The sequence below is a fragment of the Phycodurus eques genome, chromosome 19 (genome assembly GCF_024500275.1).
Source record: "Phycodurus eques isolate BA_2022a chromosome 19, UOR_Pequ_1.1, whole genome shotgun sequence".
Classification (NCBI taxonomy): domain Eukaryota; kingdom Metazoa; phylum Chordata; class Actinopteri; order Syngnathiformes; family Syngnathidae; genus Phycodurus; species Phycodurus eques.
The window spans coordinates 17100301-17125734 of NC_084543.1; the positions used below are offsets into that span (position 1 = coordinate 17100301).

A 25434-nucleotide genomic window follows, 5' to 3' on the forward strand; every position below is an offset into this window, starting at 1 on the left:
TTGAGCCTACAAAGTCTGTCCATAAAAGAATTGAATAGAATCGGTGACAAAGGGCAGCCTTAGCGGAGTCCAACCCTCACCGGAAACGAGGCCGACTTACTGCCAGCAATGCGGACCAAACTCTGACACTGGTTGTACAGCAACCGAACAGGCCGTATCAGGGGGTTTGGTACCCCAGACTCCCAAAGCACCCCCCACACGACTCCTCGAGGGACACGGTCAAACGCCTTCTCCAAGTCCACAAAACACACATAGAATGGTTGGGTGAACTCTCATGCACCCTCAAGGACCCTGTCGAGGGTGTAGAGCTGCTCCACTGTTCCACGCCAGGACAAAAACCACACTGCTCCTCCTGAATCCGAGATTCGACTTCCCGATGGACCCTCCTCTCCAGCAACCCTAATAGACCTTACCAGGGAGGCTGCGGAGTGTGATCCCCCTGTAGTTGCAACACACCCTCCGGTCCCCCTTCTTAAAAAGGGGGACCACCACCCCAGTCTGCCAATCCAGAGGCACTGTGCTCGAGGTCCACGCGATGTTGCAGAGGCGTGTCAACCAGCCCCACAACACCGAGATCCTTTAGAAACTCCGGGCGAATCTCATCCACCCCTGAGGCCATGCCACCGAGGAGCTTTTTAACCACCTCGGTGACCTCAACCCCAGAGATAGGAGAGCCCGCCTCAGAGATCCCAGACTCTGCTTCCTCATGGGAAGGCATCCATCCATCCATCCATTTTCTGAGCCGCTTCTCCTCACTAGGGTCGCGGGCGTGCTGGAGCCTATCCCAGCTGTCATCGGGCAGGAGGCGGGGTACACCCTGAACTGGTTGCCAGCCAATCGGAGGGCACATACAAACAAACAACCATTCGCACTCACATTCACACCTACGGGCAATTTAGAGTCTCCAATTAATGCATGTTTTTGGGATGTGGGAGGAAACCGGAGTGCCCGGAGAAAACCCACGCAGGCACGGGGAGAACATGCAAACTCCACACAGGCGAGACCAGGGATTGAACCCGGGTCCTCAGAACTGTGAGGCTGACGCTCTAACCAGTCGGCCACCGTGCCGCCCATGGGAAGGCATGTCGGTGGAATTGAGGAGATCTTCAAAGTATTCTCCCCACCGACTCACAACGTCCCGAGTCGACGTCAGCAGTGCCCCATCCCCACGATATACAGTGTTGATGGTGCACTGTTTCTTACTCCTCCCACGCAAGTTTTTGTCTCAGTGACCACCCGAGCTGCATTCTGTTTGGCCAGCCTGTAGTCATCAGCTGCCTCAGGAGTTCCATGGTCCAAAAAGCTTGGCGTTCTTCAGCTTGACGGCATCCCTTACCGGTGGTGTCCACCAATGGGTTCGGGGATTGCCGTCACAACATGCACCGACCACCATATGGCCACAGCTCCGGTCAGCCGCCTCAGCAAGGAAGGCACGGAACATGAGCATTGAAGTCCCCCAGCAGAACGATGGAGTGCCCAGTGGGAGCGCTCTCCAGCACCCCCTCCAAGGACTCCAAAGAGGTTGGGTACTCTGAACTGCTGTTTGGTGCATAGGCACAAACAACAGTCAGAACCCGCCCCCCCCACCTGAAGGCAGAGGGAGGCTACCCTCTTGTCCACTGAAGTGAACCACAATGTTCAGGCACCGACCCGGGGGGGCAATAAGTATACCCACACCTCCTTGGTGCCTGTGCCACCTTGGGCAATTCCAGAGTTGAAGAGAGTCCAACCCTCTCAAGAGGACTGGTACCAGAGCCCAAGCCGTGTGTGGAGGCGAGCCGACTATATCTAGTCGGAACTTCTCGACCTCACACACCACCTCAGGCTCCTTCCCTGCCAGAGAGGTGACATTCCACGTCCCTAGAGCCAGCTTCTGTAGCCAGGATTGGCTCGCCAAGGTCCCTGCCTTTGCCCATCGCCCGGCTCACACTGCACCCGACCCCTATGGCCCCTCCCACCAGTGGTGAGCCTATTGGAAGAGGGACCCACGTTACCCTTTCGAGCTGTGCCCGGACGAGCCCCATGGGTACAGGCCCGGCCACCAGGCGCTCGCCTTCGAGCCCCATCTCCAGCCATGGCTCCAGAGGGGAGCCCCAGTGACCCACATCGGGGCAAGGGAAAACAAGATCCAACATTTGTACTCTTCATAAGGGGTCTTTGAGCATACTTTGTTTGTTCCATCACCTCAGACCTGTTTGCCATGGGTGGCCCTACCAGGGGCATGAAGCCCCAGACAACTTAGCTTCATTGGGACACACAAATCCCTCCACCACGATAAGGTAACGGCTCCAGGAGGGGATACAATGGTATCGTATTACTAACCTGCATATGAATTTGCGAAAGTTTTGGAACTAATGCATGTCTTAACCTTTATTATGACTGTATAAAGACAAGAGTGTAATGGGTTTAATGAGTAGTTAAGATCATTTATTCACTTGTATTCGCGGAGTTTGAAGTGCCACAAGTAATTGTGCAACTCACGTGATTTTTATGAAGGTTTTAGTCCTTACTGTTATGGACTTTTGTCTTTCCCGTTATAAAAAGAAGTGTATTCCAATGGGCCACCACCATTTGCTCTGTCAATGATTGCTTTCACTATATATGCCCAATTTTTTTCAATCATCAAAAACTTTGTGAAAATAATACAAAGCATGGCTGTTTCAGCATAGGAGACATTTACTCATATACTGTAACAACCAAGGGGGCATAAAAAAAATTGCTAAATTTTATGAAAATTAGCTTTATGTATATATCGCCCTCGTTTTCTAAACATAAATAGGTGTCTCAGCATTTTTATCTCAGAGCAAGGAAAAATAAGTTTTTGATTTTCAAAAAATCTCTCTCTCACAAATAATTCAAACTGACCTTAGATGTAGTTTATTAGTTAGTTCGAGCTCTCAGTGCCATGAGGCACACATAGGCCGCAATTGCGGTTTCTGTGATCTCTAGGACGGACGAGATCGGGCACTCCCGGGCGAGGGGTGATCGCAGATGTACTTACAGGTAATTGGACAAGTTGTGCTCCTGTAGAGTGTGTGTCTCAAAGCCATGTGGCACTGTATCAAAGTAGTCATTGCCTATTCCACAGATAAAACATTTTGTCTGAAAGAGAATAAAAAGTTAAATAACTGTTGTATGCTAATTTGGCATTCCTAGACTTTGTTTTGATTATGGTTTGTTTTTGCTGTTTACCTCCATGTCTTCTTTCACTTGTTCTTGTTGATCCCGCAGTTCTCCAAAAGCGTCAATGATTAAACCTAGGATTTTTCAGAAGACAGATAATGAAATTTCAACACTGGTTTCAGCCAGTGGAACTTTCATTTTGTTTTGTTAGCTAAAGTGAATATGTTTTCAGCCTTTCCAATAGTTGACAGGATTTTGCTTTATATTATATACTGTATATCTGAAATGTACCCCCCCCCCCAAAAAAAATGCAGAGGAACTGGTTTGTGCTTTTGTGCCTTTCAGCCTGGATATCTGTAGCTCTAGTATCAGGCTGCTGCAACAAGTCTCGAAAGACTCTCCACTGCCTGGTTCTTGGGCCCTCTTGGGATTTCTATGTTTATTCAGTCACAAATGTTTGCCAGCATGTATCCTATATGTACTGTTCTGTATTTTGGGGGTTTAGCCATATGTGAACTTCAATTGAATTCACTTAAAACTGACCTTAGATGTAGTTTGTTAGTTAGTTTGAGCTCTCAGTGCCATGAGGCACACATAGGCCGCAATTGCGGTTTGGGAAAATTGTGTGCCGGGAAAAGACGTGTGTTTTGAGTGACGCTGTTCAAGTGATGAAGTGAATTGAATTGGCGAAGGCAATTGGTCAAAAATTGATCCTGAAGAATATAGTTACACATTAGGGAATGCCCTCACCGAGATGCTGTACTTGTGCAAAAGTGTTTGCGATTAGGCTGCATGGTTCACCTTGGATGATTGCCAGAAGGATTACAATGACAAAGAAAAAAAAGGTGATGTCAAATATGATGCGATACATCTCATATTCGTCTCCTGCTGGGTCCTCAATCTGGTCACCGATGCCTCCCCCTGCTCGCACACCAACATACATGTGGAACATGTAGCACTGGTAGAAAAAAAAGGATATGGGAAAGAGCGGGAGACAGTGAATGTAACTTGCTGGATTTAAAAGGTGGACCTCTATTAAATTATAATAATGCAACAATTCATACAGTTGATTAAAACAACTTTTCGTGATAGGATTATCTAAACCATGATATGATGAGAATTTTCTGGAGTTAAACTACGTGACTAAAGCCCCAGTTCCAGTTGAGGAAAACAGCCCCAAAGTATAATGCTGCCACCACCATTCTTCAGTGTAGGTATGTAGTTCTTCTGGTTATGAGTGGTGTTGTGTTTGCGCCAAACATAGCTTTTGCCGTTATGCCCAAAAGGTTCAACCTTGGTTTATTCAGACCAAAACAAATTTTAACTACATGTTGGGGAGATTTTGTTATGGTCCGATGAAACCAAAACAGCCGGTTTTGCAAAAATGTACGAGACCATTGAACAGTTGGACATGTTCATTCAAAAGTTTAGAGAAAGGTCAAATTAGGTTAACCTGTAAATTCAGTGGTGTCTTGAGCTATGAGTGACCCGTCTTATGTTTTTTTTAGATACGAACCGTCATTTGGCCAGTTTTTTGCTTTGAGTAGCGAGCTCAAACTTGAGATATGTGTACTGTATGGTGGAACTGGTCTCAGGTCAACTCACTTCACAAAAGCAGCGCTTGGGCAAATAGTGAACAATTCTTCACAAAGGATTCAAGCTGTTTAATGCCACTTCCAGATTAGGTTTACTCGCAAACTAAAACAAACTAAAACATAAAACAAAGATAATTGGACCTTGTGTATTTAAAAGGGCCATATCTTGGACTTTTAACACTAAAAAACCCAGGGTTTTCTTACTCATGCAGCAGGGGCAGTACGGTTTTTATATTTTATTTGATAGCACTACTTTCATGTGTATATGAATGGTATGTGTATGTTACATATACATAAGTTTTTTTGTTGTTTTTTTTTTTAACCATGTAGCACTTTGTGCGACTGTGGACATTGATAGTGTGCTATATAAATAAACAGAAAATCCTGGTGAAAACCACAAAATAAGAAAATGTATTAATAAATAGATGGAAAATGTAAAAGCAGGCCTACTGGGTGTGGTACAGAGGAAGGGTGAACGACGACTGAACAATAGACCCGAGATGGACAAATAGCTCGCTCACGACACATTACTCAGTCAACTAGGAAACGAAGATGCAGAAAGTTTACAGCACTGAGCAGGCTTTGGATTTTGATCCTGAACCAAGTCAACCCTTGCGACTCCAATGGACAAGACATTGCCCTTCAGATGAGTTCAGACTCAGAAATTTCTTCTGGTAAGATTTTCCTAAACATCCTATTTTAATTTGTTGATTATGGCACTTGTGTTTTAGGAAAATATGAAAACAATGCTCAATCAATACAGAGGAAGCATACTTGATGTTTTGGAATTATAATTCAAATGATATCTTTGCGTAGACGTCTAACCTTGGTTGAGGTTTTTATAGCTCACATCATATTTCATTACTCACTTCTAAAAATTATGATCACCCTACAGATGAGGAGACTTCACCGCCACCAGAAAAGAGAGATCGACTGGAGATTACACACCGGGCCAACTGAGAAGGCTAAAGATGGCACAGTGTGGCGTGAAGACCAGGTCGGAAGGCATCTCTATCACAGCCCAATTTAATCTCACGCTGCAGATGGAGAGCCAACTGTGTTGGTCAGAAGAACAGTGTTGAGTCGCTTACAGAGTTTTTTCTGTTTCGTCACTCTTGGCATCATGCTTCGAAATACTTTCGATGCAAGAACAATCATGCCACTGAGCGCTTGCGTTGCGTGGCAGTGCCAAGTATGTTCAGACTATGTAGAGGGTTGAAGAGCTCACCTTATCCATATGCGGCAATGATGTATGTGTTTATATATTTCATTGGAGTAATTTATAAGTAAAGAAGCCTTGTTTGAATCTTGTGCATCAGCAATAGAAATGAAAAAACCGATGACCTCTTACTAAGACGGGAGGGGAAAACATTATTTTGTTGTGATCACAAAAGTGGAAATATTACTAGTTGTAGCCTGTTGAACACAGTGCTGTGATAAACTATTCTACACTGGTTCTAAACTGCTAATAGAAATTACTGGCTGCACGCTTACACAACAAGGCATACTTTTTGTTTGCTACATCTCATCACAGATACATGCCCAGATCTGTCGTGTGTGTGTGTGTGTGTGTGTGTGTGTGTGTGTGTGCGTGTGTGCCAGGTTTTGTCTTCCTCTCTCGTTTCTCACACACCTGCTCCTGTGAGCATCTTCACCACCTGTGCCTCGTTCACCCAAATTACCTATTGTATTTAACCTCGTGTCTCATTCCCTCTCGTTGCCAGTTCGTTGTACCTTGTCGTCACGTTCCAGCATTCCTTGTCACAGACTCACAGTAAGACTTTGACCCTGTTCCGATTATCGACCTTGCCTCTTTGCCTCATGTTCTTGGATACTGTTGCCCTTCTTGGATTGCCTGCCCGTGTACCGACCTATGCCCGTCTATTAAACCTCTCTTTTTGGAAACTGTCCATTTGTTTTGGAGTCTTGCATTTTTGGGTCCTAGCCTCTGTTCCGTTCATGACAGAACGAACTGGCCATAACATGGACCCAGCAGACTCAGACCCGGTGCGCAAAGCCCTTCAAGCGCAGGGTCAACGCCTCTCGAACCAGGATGAGCAGCTTGCTGCCCTCCACCTTCATCTAGAGGGACTGTCAAGGCATCAGGACAATATGATGAGACAGGTGGCCTCACAGTTTGAACTTCTTATGAAAATTATCCAAGACAAGGAACCAGTTGGCACCACACCCAATACCGCCACGGTATTTCCATGTGAAACAGTCAACATGCAGCCACCTGCCACCTCCGCTGCTGTCTGCCCACAGCTCTCTCGACCGGAGAGGTTCTCGGGAAATTCTGGGAACATTAAGCCGTTCATCACGCAGTGCGAACTCCACTTTGAGCTCCAGGCAGCTGCCTTCCCCACCGAGCGGGCAAAGATCGCTTTCGTCATTTCCCACCTGACTGGTCGTGCGGAGGCGTGGGCTACTGCTGAATGGAGCCGCAATTCCGCCACGTGTCATTCATGGGCTTTTTTCGTAAAGACTATGGAGCAAATTTTTCAATTTTCCACTCCTGATCGTGAGGCAGCTCGCTCCCTTGTCACCTTACGACAAGGCATGCGCAGGGTGTCAGATTACGCGATTGAGTTTCGCATTAGAGTCATTGGAATAATCGGGCGCTACTCGATGCCTTTTTTCAAGGACTATCCCCCGCCGTCAAGGATCATTTAGTGCCGCTAGACCTGCCGACCGACTTGGACACTCTCATCGCTCTCGCCGTAAAAATCGACAGGAGGCTTTTGGATCGCGAGCTGGATGGAGATCGGCGGAAGGCTGCGTCACCGCGCACTTTGAGGACAAGCCTCGGTGACCAGCCAAACCAAGGCAGATCCCCTGGTTCCGGTCTCAGCCCACTGGCTAACGTCCCCACGGAAGAACCCATGCAACTGGGCAGGTTCCGTCTCTCCCCTGAGGAACGTCAACGCCGGCTGAGGGAAGGGCGGTGCTTCTACTGCGGTCAGTTGGGTCATTCCGTGAGCAACTGTCACGTCAAAGTTGCCGGTGCCGGTAGCAAGGGCACGGGAGAGGTGAGTCTGAATTTGATGAAGGAAGACCCTACACGGGTTCTTCCTAAAGTGACACTATGCTCTCCTGATCAAGAAATTCATACACCTGTATTAATTGACTCTGGTTCTGACGCAAACTTACTCAACTCCATCCTCGTTAAACGTATGCACCTTAGAACCTTTGAAATAAAACGCCACCGCAACACCTATGCTGCAGACGGCAGTTTTATGGGCAAAATCACTCACCGCACTCAAACACTCACATTGACATTTCCCGATTCTCACTCGGAACGCATTAGTTTTCATGTTTTTGACGCCATGAATCAGGACCTTATCTTAGGGAACCCATGGTTGAGATTACATAACCCCCACATTGACTGGTCCTCTGGGCAGGTTATGTCATGGGGCAGCAATTGCGCCCGGAACTGTTTCAAGCCGCCATGTGATGTTCAGGGTCATGTTTCTAAGGACAATCCACAGACCCCATCTGGGGATCCTGATTTATCTCAAGTGCCCACCTGTTACCAGGATATTAAAGACGTTTTTTCCAAGTCCAAGGCCAAATCCCTTCCACCCCACAGACCTTATGACTGTGCTATTGACTTGCTGCCTGGAACCACACCCCCACGAGGCAGGTTGTTCTCTCTTTCAGGGCCGGAACACAAGGCCATGAAGGAGTACGTGGAGGAATCACTGGCAGCCGGCCTCATTCGCCCATCTTCATCCCCTGCGGGAGCAGGATTTTTCTTTGTGGACAAGAAAGACAAGACCCTGCGACCCTGTATCGATTACCGGGGTCTCAACGATATCACTGTAAAAAACAGGTACCCTCTTCCTCTCATCTCCACCGCCTTTGAGTTCCTGGAGGGAGCCAAGGTTTTCACCAAACTGGACTTAAGAAATGCATATCATCTAGTCAGAATAAGGGAGGGGGATGAATGGAAAACAGCATTTAACACACCAACAGGACATTATGAATATTTTGTAATGCCTTTTGGGCTTACTAACGCTCCAGCTGTTTTCCAGAACCTCGTCAATGATGTCCTGCGTGACATGCTGAATGTTTATGTTTTTGTTTATTTGGATGACATTTTGATTTTCTCCCCGGATGAGGAGACTCACATTATTCATGTCCGCTCTGTTTTGCAGCAGTTACTGCAGAACCAACTATATGTTAAGGCTGAGAAATGTGAGTTCCACAGGGCGTCAGTTTCTTTCCTGGGTTTTGTCCTGGCTCAAGGTGAAGTCAAAATGGACCCTTGCAAAGTCGATGCAGTAATTAATTGGCCTACTCCCACGTCACGCAAAGATGTACAAAGGTTCTTAGGGTTTGCAAACTTCTACAGAAAATTCATCAGGAATTTCAGTTCTATAGCCTCTCCTTTGCATGATCTTACCTCGCCACACAAACCTTTTGCATGGAACCCGCTTTGTCAGGCAGCGTTTCAAAAACTTAAGTCGAGCTTTACCTCCGCTCCCATCCTTACTTTGCCAGATCTCCAACAGCAGTTTGTGGTAGAAGTCGATGCGTCTGATGCCGGAATAGGAGCAGTGCTCTCCCAGAAATCTCTCAAGGATGATAAATTACATCCTTGTGCTTTTCTCTCCAAAAAACTGACCCCAGCTGAGAAAAATTATGACATTGGTGACCGTGAACTGCTGGCAGTCAAGGTGGCCTTGATGGAGTGGAGGCACTGGCTAGAGGGGGCACAGACTCCGTTTTTAGTATGGACAGATCACAAGAACCTTGAGTATATTAAGACTGCTAAAAGATTAAATGCGAGGCAGGCTAGATGGGCTCTGTTCTTTACTAGATTTAATTTCACGCTATCCTACCGACCCGGTTCTAAAAATGGTAAGCCAGATGCTTTGTCACGCATTTTCTCCGAAGAGAATTCTTTGTCCAACCCAAAGACTATTTTGCCCAAGTCATGTTTTATTTCCGCTTTTGTTTGGGACATTGAAACGGCGGTTAAAGGGGCTCTGAAAGACACTCCTAGCCCTGACGATTGCCCTGAAAACAGGCTTTATGTGGTTCCGACCTTAAGGGGAAGAGTCATCCACTGGGCTCACACGAACCGCACTGTATGTCACCCAGGCATTGCCAAGACTCAATCAGTGGTCGAACAGCGCTTTTGGTGGCCTAATATTAGGAGGGATGTTATTGATTATGTCAATGCTTGCCAGGTATGTGCTGCCAACAAACCCTCTCATCAACGTCCTTCTGGGGAGTTGCGACCCCTGCCAATACCACTACGTCCTTGGTCAGACATTTCCGTAGACTTTGTGACAGGATTACCGGCCTCTAAAGGCAATACCACCATTCTTACAGTTGTTGACAGGTTCTCTAAGATGGCACACTTCATTGCACTTCCAAAACTCCCCTCAGCTAAAGACACTGCCGAGCTGATGATTAATCAGGTTTTTAAGTTCCATGGTTTCCCCAAGAATGTGGTGTCTGATAGGGGTCCCCAATTCATTTCGCAATTTTGGAAGGAGTTTTGCAATCTCATAGGTGCTACCGTCAGTCTGTCATCTGGGTTTCATCCTGAAACCAACGGCCAAACCGAGAGGCTGAACCAGGACCTGGAGACGGGGCTCCGATGTCTCGCTTCACAGGATCCGCGATCCTGGTCTCAGAAATTGGTTTGGGTCGAATTCTCCCACAATTCCCTCCCCTCTGCATCCACTGGTCTATCGCCTCTTCACGTTGTGCATGGTTACCAACCATCTCTGTTTCCTGCCATAGCCCCTGAGTCCACAGTTCCAGCGGCATTAACCTTGGTGAGACGCTGCAGGAGGACCTGGGAGCGAGCCCGACAGATGCTGCTGCGCCAGGGACGGTCCTACAAAGCCGCTGCTGACCGTCGGAGGACACCGGCCCCGAACTACAAAGTGGGTCAGCGAGTTTGGCTCTCGACCAAACATATTCCACTCCGGGTGGAGTCCAAGAAGCTCGCTCCCAGGTTCGTTGGGCCCTTCCCCATCACAAAGATCATCAACCCTGTCACCGTGAAGCTGAGGCTCCCAAGGTCGATGCGGGTCCACCCTGCTTTTCATGTCAGCCTACTCAAACCAGCCCGGGACTCCCCTCTGCTCCCGCCTTCCAGGCCCCCTCCTCCCCCCCGGTTTGTGGATGGGGGCCCTGTCTTCGCTGTGAAGCGGCTGTTGTCGTCTCGTCGGAGGGGGAGGGGGTTTCAATATCTGGTGGACTGGGAGGACTATGGGCCTGAGGAACGTTCATGGGTACCGTCTGCGTTTATCATGGATGATTCGCTCATTCGGGACTTCCACGTTGCGCATCCAGGGGCCCCAGGGCCGTCTGGGGCCGGCAGTTAAGGGGGGGGGTACTGTCGTGTGTGTGTGTGTGTGTGTGTGTGTGTGTGTGCGTGTGTGCCAGGTTTTGTCTTCCTCTCTCGTTTCTCACACACCTGCTCCTGTGAGCATCTTCACCACCTGTGCCTCGTTCACCCAAATTACCTATTGTATTTAACCTCGTGTCTCATTCCCTCTCGTTGCCAGTTCGTTGTACCTTGTCGTCACGTTCCAGCATTCCTTGTCACAGACTCACAGTAAGACTTTGACCCTGTTCCGATTATCGACCTTGCCTCTTTGCCTCATGTTCTTGGATACTGTTGCCCTTCTTGGATTGCCTGCCCGTGTACCGACCTATGCCCGTCTATTAAACCTCTCTTTTTGGAAACTGTCCATTTGTTTTGGAGTCTTGCATTTTTGGGTCCTAGCCTCTGTTCCGTTCATGACACAGATCTCCTTATAAACATATAGTTGCATTACACTTTGCCGCACGGACACAACAAACGCAAAAAATATCACCACAGGGTACGTTCGGAAATTCAGTCCGACGCTCTCACCGGCGGCCAATCATATTGCAGCTCAGCTTGTCCTGCCTAGAACTCAGATTGTAGTACTCAGACAGAACGAGCTCCATTTTCTATAATTTTACTAATGAACGTGTTGGCTATTGGCAGGGATACGTCAGTAACTATAAACTGTTCATAAAAAGGTCTGGGTGTGTATCTGTAATGGGATGTATCAAACAAAAGTGTATGCATTGTTGTGTAAGCATACAGGCAGTAATTTCTATCAACTTATTCAGGTAAAGGCAAAGCAACATCATTTCTCTTTCAGCAACTGTGTGAAGTGTAGAGAGTAATTGCCTCATTTTTACCTCTTTTTACAGAGCAATAGTGACAAGATGGTGAAGAATGGTGTAAAAAATGAACGAGCCAGCCCTTGGGCATGCAAATTAGAAAAGCATAATTGCTGGGCTGTTCACACATGAGTTGGGATATTAGTTCAAACTAATCCAGCCACTGGGCTCCTCTTGAGGCATTATAGCTAGAAAAGCCAAATGTCTGGGCTTTGGGCATTCTAGTGTTGAACCGCTGTCTTATTGCTAATGCTAATGCTAATGCTAATTTGCATCTATGTTAAGCAATGGATTTAAAACAAACGGTGCAACAACAACATACACTGACAATAAAACAGTACTCACATTAATACATCCTTGATCCTTTGCGCGAAACGACTAATATTGGTGCCATACTGATGAGCTGAGACAGACCTTGAGATGTCATTATGAATCCCATCCAGACAGGAATGCATGCAGCAGCCAATCATATTGCAGTTAAGCTTGTCCTGCCTAGAACTCAAGGGGAATTCATAGTAACGCCTCAATGAACCGTATAACTGTCTGTCTGTCTTATACTGCCCCCATGTGGCCAAGGTGGGGACACCAGAAGGAGCAGTATTCAATAGATGCAATGTGACATAAACTGTTTATCCATTTATCTATTGTCTTTCTGCTTATCCAGGCTAAGGTCGTGGGGCAGCAGCGTAAGCAGGAAAGCCCAAACTTTCCTCTCCCAAGCCACTAAGTTCACTAAGCTCTTCCAGGGAGATCCTGAGGCATTCCAAGGCTAGCCGGGAGACAGCCTGAGACATCCTCCCGGTGGGACGTGCCCGGAACACCTCACCAGGGAGACGTCAAAGGGGCATGCTTGAGCCACCTCATCTGGCTTCTCTCGATGCGGAGGATCAGTGGCTTTAGTCTGAGCCCCTCCCAGGTGACCAAGCTTCTCATCCTATCTCTAAGGGAGAGCCGGACACCCTGCGGCGGGAACTCACATTCGGCCGTTTGTATTCACCATCTTGTTCTTTCAATCACTACCCTCAGCACATGACCATAGATGAGAGTGGGAATGTAGATCGACTAGTAAATCAAGAGTTTTGCCTTCCTGCTCAGCTCTTTCTTCACCACAACAGACAGATGCAGAGTCCGCATCACTGCAGACGCTGCACCAATCCACCTATCGCTCTCAGGCTTTAGTCGTCATGAACAAGACCCTAAGATCTCATCCCTGACTCAGAGAGAGCATTACAAGTGCTTTCAACTTGTATTTAATTTGTATTCATGTGTGTTTTGCGCATTCAAGTGAAACCTCAAGATCCGCCACTGACCAGAAGTTGTGCAATTTTGAGTTTCAAAATAACAGTGTAAACATGAAGTGCTTTGTTTGTTGCTTAAATGTTGCTATCCTAACATCATTTTGCTAGATTAGAACAGAATAGAATGCCTTTTATTGTCACTGTACAAAGATTTGCTTTGTAAAGTGTTCTTTCTTAGGAAACCACACCCACACAACTAAACATGTATGCACGTAGAGACAGGAATTGTATTCAAGGGAAAAATGGAAGTCAAGGAGAAGTCACACAAATGTTGAATTTGCAAGTATTTTCATGAGTATCCTACAAAGTGTAAATTTATTAAACTTTGCAACCTGACGCATTTTTTTTAGTTTCACGTTCATGTGTGTATTATTGTTATTTGAGCTGTCACATCTTTTGTGCATGGGTGGTAATGTCACAGTGGCTGGAAGAGCTTTTGTTTTTTTTCCCTGTCCTGTTCAGCTGCATGGCTTTGCAGAATGGTGGCTCTGTATGCCTTTGTGCTGGAACAGTTTTGCTGTGCCACAGGGGAGTTTGAAATACTCACTCTGCATATTTTGATACTTTTGAATTAATCAGATTTTTATTTAAAATGCAGCTGGACAGAAAAAGGTTTTCAGGAACACACAAGGACAGAGTGGTGAGAACCACAGCAGAACAATAGTGATACCGTCTAGATATTTGAACACAAGTAACATTACAACAGTCAAATCGTGTTATTATTTGTGGATGGGGAGGAGGTGCGGGGGGTGGGCACCCGGTGAGGACAGAAAAGCGCAGGACAGGATGTGGGAAATGAGCGAGGCAGTTCTACTGACGAGTGGTGCGGTGGGACACCAGTAAGAACCTGTGAGTTGATATGTTAGTTTAACCTGTGTTGTTATTAGTCGTCCCAGCACAAGCAATTAAAGCCTATACCGTGTCTCTCGAACTTATTTGTGAATTAACACATACCATGCATTTTAGTCAACTGGTATACGGAGTTGCTCAGCCGGCACATTGAGGAAGGGTGGGCCACCCCCCCCCCCTCACAAGGTGTGTGTGGGGGGGGGGGGGCAAGCCAGTGAGCCAGTTCAGCAGGGGACCCAACCAGGGGGACGCCACCGACCCCCCCAGGACCCAGGGAGGTACCGAGCCCAACCGAAGCGCCCCGACCAGCCCCAAACGGAGGGGCACGGGCAATGGACAACTGCCCCCCAGCCACCAACAAGGCCCAACGCAGGAGCCAGCCCCGCCCACTAAAAATGTGCAGTGTGTGTGAAGTAAGAGGCTAGACTCCTGCGGGTCTGGCCCAGCCCGAACGGCTGGCAAACCACAGAGAAAAGGGGGAAAGCCCCCCCCCCCCAAAACCGACCATAGCCCAGTGACCAGAACAAGGCCCAGAAGACGGGCCCGTCCGAGGCAGGAGGCCCTGACACCCTATCATAAGCGTCAAGTTAGCCGGGGAGCCCACACAGACAGAGTGAGAGAGGGGCGACGACCACGGCGGAGCACTTCGGGGAGAGGGAAGACAAGGACACAGGCCCGGAACGCAGCAGCACAGCCCCCAACCCCTCACCCGGGGACCAGGACGAGACCCCCGGAGTGGGGCCAGTGGACACCTCCCCGGCACCCAGGGACGGAGAACAGCCCTCGGATCGCCACCCCCCAAGAGGGCAACACGGACACAGCCAGACCCAAGAGGAGAAGCAGAAAACAGGCCCAGCATCCCCAGAGGCCCACATCGCAGATCCAGAAGGATAGGGGTCCAAGTGCATGCAAGTGACCAATGTCGTCCACAGATATGATTAGGTCACATTACATTACATTTACATTACACATTACATTACATTTCTGTATGACAAACAGAATCAAGCTTCAAGGTTCATCATTTTAATGAAAGGTGACAAACCTTTCTTAAAGTTATCCATTTGCCTATTACGTTTGGCAGATATATTTTCGATTGTTATGTACTCTAGGACCAGATTTTGCCATTGGTTAAGGTTGATAGCTTCTTTATCTTTCTTTCTGGATTTAAGCATACGCACAGATTCGTACATATGGATGTTTTCGTGCTTACGACATTTTCTGGATTCAAACATACGCCATGTTTCAGTAGGAAATCCATGCAAGTTTTGATACATGAGGCCCCAGAAACGGGTGTACAATGCCAAAGAGCATGAAAATAAGTGTCTGGAGCATTTTCAGTATAATAAGTACACGTTTGATTTTGAATAGCCCATGTTATGCATAATTTCATGCAGCCCTATGGGGGGCACAAGCCAGTGCGAACTGTAGGCCGGTCCCAAGCCCGGATAAATGCAGGGGGTTGTGTCAGGAAGGGCATCCAGCTTAAAACTTTGCCAAACAAATATGAGCGTTCATCCAAAGAATTCCAGACCGGATCGGTTGTGGCCCGGGTTACCAACGTCCGCCACCGGCGGGGTAAACCTGCAGGGCGCCGGTGCAAATTCAGCTATTGTTGGTCAAAGTCAAAGAAGAAGAAGACGTGGAAAGTGGGTTCTTCGGCAGAAAGAGAAGAGGAAAGCACGGAGCCTAGAACTGAATGTGGGGACTTTGAATGTTGGGACAATGACAGGAAAGTCTCGGGAGTTGGTTGCCATGATGATTTGGAGAAAGGTTGCTATATTGTGTGTCCAGGAGACCAGGTGGAAAGGCAGTAAGGCTATAAGTTTAGGGGCAGGGTTTAAATTATTTAACATTGTGTAGATGGGAAGAGAAATGGAGTCGGGGTTATTTTAAAAGAAGAGTTGGCTAAGAATGTCTTGGAGGTGAAAAGAGTATCAGATCGAGTGATGAGGCTGAAACTTGAAATTGAGAGTATTATGTATAATGTGATTACTGGCTATGCCCCACAGGTAGGATGTGACCTAGAGGTGAAAGATACATTCTGGAAGGAGCTAGACAAAGTAGTTCTAAGCATCACAGACAGAGAGAGAGTCATGATTGGTGCAGATTGAAATGGACATGAAGGAAATAGGGGTGATGAAGAAGTGATGGGTAAGTACGTCCAGGAAAGGAACTTGGAGGGACTTTGCAAAAAGGCTGCAAATGGCTGTCGTAAACACTTTTTTCTAGAAGAGGCAGGAACATAGGGTGACCTACAAGAGCGGCGGTAGAAGCACGCAGGTGAATTACATCTTGTGCAGACGATGTAATCTGAAGGAGGTTACCGACAGTAAGGTAGTGGTAGGGGACAGTGTGGCTAAACAGCATAGGATGGTGGTGTGTAAGATGAATCTGGTGTTAGGGGGGGAATATTTGGAAGACACACAATGAAGTTATGGGAAAGAGTAGTGGAGGCTAGACTCTTGACAGAAGTGAGTATTTACGAGCAACAGTATGGTTTCATGACTAGCAAGAGTACAGAAAGCATTATTTGCCATGAGGATGTTGATGGATAAGTACAGAGAAGGTCAGAAGGAGCTACATTGTGTCTTTGTAAATCTAGAGAAAGCCTATGACAGAGTACCCAAAGAGGAACTGTGGTACTGCATGTGGAAGTCTGAAGTGGCAGAGAAGTATGTTAGGATAATACAGGACATGTAATAGTGCAGCAGAACAGTGGTGAGGTGTGCTGTCGGTGTGACAGACGAATTTAAGGTGGAGGTGGGACTGCATCAGGGATCAGCCCTGAGCACCTTCCTGTTTGGAGTGGTGATGGATAGGCTGACAGATGAGGTTAGACTGGAATCTCCTTGGACCATGATGTTTGCAGATGACATTGAGATCTGCAGTGAAAGCAGGGAGAAGGTGGAGGAACAGTTAGAAAGATGGAGGCATGCACTGGAAAGCAGAGGAATGAAGATTAGCCGAAGTAAAACAGAATATATGTGCATGAATGAGAGGGGTGGTTGGGGAAGAGTGAGGCTACAGGGAGAAGAGATAGCGAGGGTGGAAAACTTTAAATACTTGGGGTCAACCGTCCCGAGCAATGGTGAGTGTGGTCAGGAAGTGAAGAAACGGGTCCAAGCAGGTTGGAACGGGTGGAGGAAGGTGTCAGGTGTGTTATGTGACAGAAGAGTCTCTGCTAGGATGAAGGGCAAAGTTTATAAAACAGTGGTGAGGCCAGCCATGATGTATGGATTGGAGACAGTGGCACTGAAGAGACAACAGGAAGCAGAGCTGGAGGTGGAGGAAATGAAGATGTTGAGGTTCGCTCTTGGAGTGACCAGGTTGGATAAAATTAGAAATGAGCTCATCAGAGGGACAGCCGAGGTTCAATGTTTTGGAGACAAAGTTAGAGAGAGCAGACTTTGATGGTTTGGACACGTCCAGAGGAGAAATCGTGAGTATATCGGTAGAAGGATGATGAGGATGGAGCTGCCAGGCAAGAGAGCTCGAGGAAGACCGAAGAGAAGGTTGATGGATGTCGTGAGAGAAGACATGAGGGCAGCTGGTGTTTGAGAGGAGGATGCAGGAGACAGGCTTTCATGGAAAAGGATGACGTGCTGTGGTGACCCCTAAAGGGACAAGCCGAAAAGAAAAGAAGAAGATTGCGTAACGTGTAATCTATGGAGGAGCAAAATTTGTGATGCATTCGGTGAAAGATAGTGTGTGTACAGGATTATGAATTTGTTTGACTGTGTGCTTAATGACAAGTGAGTAGTGACACACAAATACACATAGTATGTACAGTAAGTGCCCTGCTAACAATAGCCAGTACCTGTATATTTAGCGTTTCATACGACATTAAGTAGTGAAAGATGTCGTGCAGCAATTGCTAAGTTAGCGGCCAAATAAATAATGACAAATAATAAAATCTCTCTCGTTCTCTCTGTAATGCCACACATTGCTATATTAAGTTTTTTTATATTTTGTGAAATTGCGAAGTGATAGTGGTGGTGTTAAAGGGTAGATTGAGTCACTCAAATCTCCACTGAAGGCCCAGGACCCCAATGCACCGCCCGGCACTGGTGTACATCATAGGGGGTTTGTGAGCTGTGCTTTGTCTCGTCCCTCCCCTCAAACCTGTTTGCCATGAGTGACCCGACCAGGGGCATAAAGCCCCAGTCAACTTAGCTCCTAGGATCGTTGGGACACACATTGGGTACTTATGACCCTTTCACCACGATTAGGTGATCAACTATTTAATTCTTTTCAATTCTATTTAATAATGTCATGACTATATGTTTTTATAAAGTAAAATGTTACGGGGTGCTATTTTCCGTCAATAAAATACACATTAAAACAATTTGAGTTGTTTTTTGGGGGGAGGGCTGGAACAGATAATGGCATTTCTATTTATTTAAGTGGGAAGAGATGATTTGAGTGTGTTTTGAGTTACAAACATGGTCATGTAACAAATTAAATTCACCGTATGCCGACCACATATCCTAACTTCCATTATGACCATTTTTTTTAAACACACCCACGCACACACGCATGCGCACACACACACACACACACACACACACACACACACACACACAACCATTATGCCTGACAAGTGAAAAGACACCAACGAGATCAGCACAGATCTTCCTCATCCAGTGTCATCACAAAGCATTAATTCTAAAAATGGGTGGTAAGGAAAGAAAAGCTCCACTGCTGCAGTTGACCTTCTTCTGTCCATCTTTTCATGGCAATAAGTCTCTGTCCCCTTCCTGTCGAAAAGGTGACGGCTGCCCCCCATCCTTAATAGGAATAAATAGAGCTCTATGGAATGCTGTGGATGGCTGACTATGGGGGATTAGTTGTGAAATTTCCGGGTGACAGAACGCCCCCCTCCAACCATTACAAAACACACATGCACACACGGAGGCACACACACACATGCACCAACTGTCGAGCCCTTATATAGTATTTCTTGCACACGGATTGGCAGCAGTATTTCATTTTTTAGAATGACTAGTAGACATTCCAACAGCTTCTTCCCTCTTGCGATCAACTTCTTAAACACCTAACCTACAATTCCATTACAACAAGCTGGCAATTTTTTGACTTGAGTTCGTTGTCACATTTCTGTGGGGCCAATTATTTATTACTTGTGCACTCACTGTAGTTGTCTCGCCATCCTGCACTATTTGCATATACTGGCCACTCATGCCAGAGTAGCATCTGCTCCATTTGCACACTGATTGAGGAGTATCTGTAACATTTGCACAACCGACATTGTCCCAGATGATCGCACTACTCGTCACTTTAAACCGCATCCACTCCTTGAAGTCTCAGCGCCCTTTGCACAATGGTCATTGCACCGGACTATTGCAATATTAGTCGTTCAAACTGCTCTAAGTGCTAGAGGACTCTGCATCTTTTTGCACAATTGTTTTTTGTCAATGTCTTTATGTCCCCAAAGTGTTCTGTAAATTGACTGTTTGTTGTACTAGAGCGGCTCCAACTACCGGAGACAAATTCCTTGTGTGTTTTGGACATACTTGGCAAATAAAGATGATTCTGATTCTGATTCTGATTTATCCTGTTCTACCCTTCAACTACTGTACAATATTTAGTTTTAATAACATTTTCATTTTCAGAGCATGTACTATGATACCTTATACTGTATATATGAATAGCATCGTTATAGATTGTTATAGACAATCAAATGCGGCACGGCTATCCTGATTAACTGAAGTTAAGTAACATGTATTTATCAAACTTGAATAAATAATTGAACAAATACAAATATATGGTGGTAAATGACCACAATGTGCAATATCATCGTCATCGATCATCATTTGTTAGGGCCCGAGCAACAAGCGGTGTAAAGGCCATATTGGAATTATTCTTGCGACAAATAGTACCCTTGCTCCTCCCTTTGGGACTGGGGGCGCTTCGGTTGGGCTGGGAAACTGCCCTGGGTCCTGTGGAGCAGGTGGCCTCCCCCCTAGCTGGGTCCCCGACGGTATGGGCTCGCTAGCTTGGCCCCCCCTTGCGGGTAGAGGGTGTAGCAGGCCCACCCTTCCTAGATGTGCCGGCACAGCAACTCTGCACACCAGTTGACTAACATGCATGTAATATGGTGTTCATTCACTAATAAGTTCCATTGACATGCTGTAGGTATTAATTGTTGTTCTGGGACAACTAATAATAACACTGGTTGCATAAAAATATCAACTCAGGTTCTTACAGGTGTTTTGACACGATAAAAGCATCCCACCGTGTAACTCATCGTAGCACTGCCTTGCTCATTTCCCACACCATTTTCTGTCCCCTCTCAGCTTGTCCTTTTGGTTAGTTGTTGCGTGTCCTCACCCACCCCAGCCGCACCCCCCGTCCACAAATAAGAGCACGATTTGACCTTTTGGCGACTCCCCTCTCTGCTCACTATCGAGAAAACCCTTTTCGTAGTTTAATGTCAGAAACATGCACTCAATCACAAAAACTTATGTGAGCTACTCTGTTAATGGCCAATTTACTCAGTACTTGAGTAATTATTTCACGAGGTACTTTTTACTCTTCCTCAAGTAAATTTTGGGAGGACTACTTTTTACTTTTACTTGAGTCACATTATTGTCAAGTAACAGTATTCTTACTTGAGTAAAATATTTGGCTACCTCTGGAGCGGACATCTTCTATTGCTACTCTTACGTTTAAAGCAACATTTTTGCTCATCGTATCTGTTGCACTGGTGTTTTGTAGCGCCCCCCCCACCCCTACAATGTTTTTAAAAAAAATTTATGGGGCATTTTCTTCATTAGAGGACCGTTATGGTGTCCGCGCACAGCCGAAAACACAGAGAGAATCGAGAAATGATTGGAACTGGGACAAAGGATCAGGTTCTCCCGGAACCGTTCAAATAAAAAAAAATTGGTTCCCAGTTTTGATGCCTACAGTCCGCCCACCACCAAGAAGAAGCATCAAAAACCAATGAAGAAGAACGCGCACGAAGCCGTGCTTGTGCCCAACGGCGGCGCCGAGCAAAAGTGTGTCTTAACTTTGTTAAAATTAATGACCAGTCGCCCCAGTGCAACACTTGGAATACGATTATATTGTGCAAAGGAGGCTTCACGATGTGTAGTGTCTGACGCGTTCCGAGCTTCAGCCTACACCGCACGGAGCTTCAGTGAAGTCAATTGGGTGAGTCCATCCATCCATCTATGTTCTTCCTCTTATCTGAGGTCGGGTCGCGGGGGCAGCAGCCTCACCAAGGAAGCCCAGACTTCCCTCTCCCCAGCCACTTTCTCCAGCTCTTCCGATGGGATCCCGAGGCGTTCCCATGCCAGCCGACAGACATAGTCTCTCCAGCGTGTCCTTGGTTGTCCCCGGGGTTTCCTCCCGGTGGGACATGCCCGGAATACCTCACCAGGGAGGCGTCCAGGAGGCATCCTAATCAGATGCCAGAGCTACCTCATCTGGCTCCTCTCAACGCGGAGGAGCAGCGGCTTTACTCTAAGCCCCTCCCGGATAACCGAGCTTCTCACCTTATTGCTATGGGAGAGCCCGGACAGCCTGCGGAGGAAACTCATTTTGGCCGCTCGTGACCATAGGTGAGGGTAGGAAGGAAGATTGACCAGTAAATCAAGAGCTTCGCCTTTCGGCTTAGCTCCTACAAAGTCCGCATTTTATTATTAGTATTATTTCAGGAAAGATTGATCAGAAGTGTGATTTTCCCTCCTCGGAACAGGAGAGAGTGTTGGCTAACAAGTTATTGTAAGTCGTATCCATAGTAACGCAGAAGAAACGCTGTGTAGTAAGAGCAAGAGATGGTGAAATATACTCACTAAAATGGGGAAGTAAAACTGGATTAAACTGGGTTTGACAAGCTAAAGTGAAGATCAAAAGAGGAAGTGAAAGTTCTGGAAAGGCCTTACAATAGCTCCTATGGCCCAAAAGTGAAGGAAATAACGCCCCTTGGATGACATTCCTAAATATCAAAAACTCCAGTTTATAGCGCTCTTTGACTCCCGTCAGCCAGCATTTGCGGTACTATCAAAAACTTTGATTCTCCCCTCTATCTTTGTGTAAGACGCAGGATGATTAGAGAGACTGTTTCGAAAGAGAGCTTGAAAAGTCTTTGTCAAAGATTAGATAAAGCCAAATTGAGGAGTTATGCTTTAAGGACAACAGCCCCTGACCTCTCTCCTCAAAACCCACATCTAATCTTTATTCAATTTTGAAGAACACGCTTGTTGGAGGAATTCTCGGCCTGTTCAATTGAATGTTCCTTTTTGAATTGGTTTTTATTTTTCATTTATTATTTATATTATTATTAATTTATTTCATTATTTTCATCTTTTGGATTTTCACATTTTGGACTATTTTTTGTTTTCATCTCAAGAGAATCGGCCTGAAATATTTTATCTCATTTATGAGTGAGTAGATGTTTCATTTACAATTCCTTTTTGTGGGTTTAATAATTCTTATTATTTGATGCTTTAGCCCCTGCCAAACTCTCTATTAAAGTGGCCTTTTCTGATTATGGAAACATTTCCCTTTTATTTTAAGAGTAATAAGCACGTTGTTATTAATGTTAGCAGAAATAATAACACTTTATTGACACAGCTCATAAATATTTTACCCCAATTCCTGAAAGGTTGTTCCGGCTATAATTTAAACAACAACAGGTCCTGACTGTCATAACAAGACCGTCTAAATATTCTAGGTCATTCTAAGTGCAACAAGTCAATAGGGAGGGAGCAGCTTTAAAGGAGCGTGGTTAGCGTTTCACCCAGTATCTATCAAGGTTACTCTGTGGCGGTGAGGGCTAACATAAGCGGGACCGACACGTCATAGATGGCTGTGAAAACCTAGGCTAATAATTCCCGACACGGGCTTAAGCAAGCTTCCATCGCCGTTTACGGTCCACTGTGTAATATACAGGGGCAACGGCGCGCTTTAACCCTTTTAATGGAGAGCTGGTCAGGACTCTCACAGTGCCCAAAGGTGCATGGGAGCCTGGGGTAAGCGAGACTTGACACATGGCGCCCAACTACTGAACCCGAGTGTGTGTTTTTCTTACCAAATGTCTATAACTCTCTACTCACTGATACATTTTGTGTCAGTCGACCCTGAGTGCATTTAAATCAGTCCTCTTTGAGGAATAGTGTTTCCTAGAAAATAACTTTTTTTCCACAGCGCTGAAATAGGCGTGGCACAAAGAAGATTGTGACTGTTTTAAATCAAGGACAACGGCGACAGTGCCTCGACTGTGAAATGCCCATGGACATACTGACCAGTGATCTGCTCTGCTGGTTTAGTATTAGGATTTTCCTGTTTTGGGAGATTGCAGAAAACGTCAGACTGCAGCGAGCAAAAAGGTGGAGGCATTTGTCTTGGAATAGCATCGTTGGTGAAGAAGCTACCAAGATAGACAACAACCACCCCGTCGAAGACATGTGCTAAAGACCATAATTCCACAGGGCATCCGCTCTTTGAGGATGGCTGCCAGTTGGATTACAAATATTTTGTTCTTTTGAACAAAATTACATTCCACAGAGCATCCGCTCTTGGAGGATGGCTGCCAGGTGGATGGCTGCCAGGTGTATTACAAATATTTTGTTCTGGTCGAACAGAATTTTGTTCCGGAGCATCCGCTCTTTGAGGACGACAGTCAGGTGGATAACAAATATTTTATTCATGGCGAAATAAATCATGTTCCTTGTAATCTTCGAGAGTTGAGGACACTGGTTTCATCAAAGATCACTTTGCTGAGGATGTCCTACGCAAGGAGTCGAGGACACCACCAGCTGTTGAGGACAGCATTGACAGATCCTGTGTTGAACGTCCTGAGAGAGTAGAGGCGGCACAAGAGGTGACGACGAGTAAGCAGGAGCTGCAGTACATCACTACCCTAGGCGCTACGGGAGGCTTTGGAAGACAACAGCTCAACCCTACAACTAGACGACAGGCTGAGAGCGATTGCGAGTCCAGCTAAGATGGCAGAAGATGCTCCGCTGGAGGTGTCTGCACCCAGAGCCCAAGGACGACACAACTTGCCCATTCAATTTATACTTTATGCAGGCGGTATTACTAGATGGGTAAAATCAGTAAGAGATTTGAATAATTAAATCCTTCCACACCTCCCAAGGAACTCTCGGGTAAAGCAGATGCAATAATTAATAACAAATGTGTGTTTTTTGGCAACAGAGGCCGACAGGGGACAGTTGGCAGCAGTCATAACCCAACTACAAGAAGACGGAAACAAAAGGAATTCAGTGGCGGATAGATAGATTGAAAGCGCCAATGGGTCCCAACGTAAATAAGATGATAAGTCCGGTGTTTGCCTGTGATCCCGCAGTAAAGTTACTTGCACAGGAAACTAAGAGATTACGAGCTGTTAGACATGAATGCCAAATCTGCGAGTCGTTATAAAGACTGTGCAGAGTTACTAGATTCACTGCGGGAGCTTGTGCGTCACCACAGAGAGAGAGAGAGACAAGGAGACGGTAAGACCTAGACCGGGGACGGACTCCACAGTGGATTGGGCCTCCAACTCGGTCGAAATGATACCAACACCAGATGGCAAGCATGTGGATATCGAGTGGGATATCCAGTCAGAGGAGGAGACCCTTTTTAAGAGCTACCATTTCATCGAAAATGTAAGAGCAAAACAAGACACATGGAAATGAGTAAAATACGTCCTCTCATTCGAACGGAACCTCTCCCAAGTTTGCCTTTGTCAACAAAGTATGTGGAAACCAACGGAGGACCAAGGATCTGCATGTACCACGGGGAACCATGGGGCCTCCATGGGGATGTTTTGTTGATACTAACAGACACGCACTTCCAACCATACAACAAGAAATTCCGGGCAAAATTCTTGACTGAGACTGGCCCTGAATATAGAGGAGAACTGAAGGAGTAGGTTCCCCACCCATGTTAAGGAGGTTGGTGACAAGCAGAGGTAATTCCTACTTCTATATGATTATCCACCTTCCTATGAAACAAGGACAACGTGAATATAGGGATTTGATGGCAAGGACCACTGGAGTTGGATTGGATGTAGCCATTGAAAGAGGAGCACAGCGGGTGATTGTCGATGTGAACGGGCTACCTTCTTATGGTTTACCCTGGGAGGAAGCAGAAAGAGCAGCGGTGTGGGCAATGAGAGTCCAGGTGGCTACACCCTGTAATCCTTTATCAGGCAAGGAGTTGGTAGAGAACAGCATGAACAGCGAGTAAGAGAGGCTGAACTGGAAGCTCCGTCCCCTCCACTGAAACCAAGGAAACCTGCCATGCAAGACCAAAAAGAGACACCTGCTTCGCCACAACCCCAACGCAACCTAATACGCCGTTGACAGTGACATTTGCTGATGTGGATGGATTAGGAAATAGCTTTGTAAAAAGTTGCAACG

General features: G+C 46.4%; 1 protein-coding gene across 2 annotated transcripts in view; it reads right to left on the reverse strand.

The window, feature by feature from the left end:
• ryr2a (ryanodine receptor 2a (cardiac)) overlaps positions 1–25434 on the reverse strand; it is a 355011-nt gene that overhangs the window by 10919 nt on the left and 318658 nt on the right. For both annotated transcript variants that reach the window (XM_061705277.1, XM_061705276.1), the window contains 3 exons: positions 3925–4081; positions 3193–3257; positions 3002–3102 (listed from right to left, as the gene is read on the reverse strand). In XM_061705277.1, coding sequence (XP_061561261.1) covers positions 3002–3102; positions 3193–3257; positions 3925–4081 — 323 coding nt within the window. The remainder of the gene's footprint in view (positions 1–3001; positions 3103–3192; positions 3258–3924; positions 4082–25434) is intronic.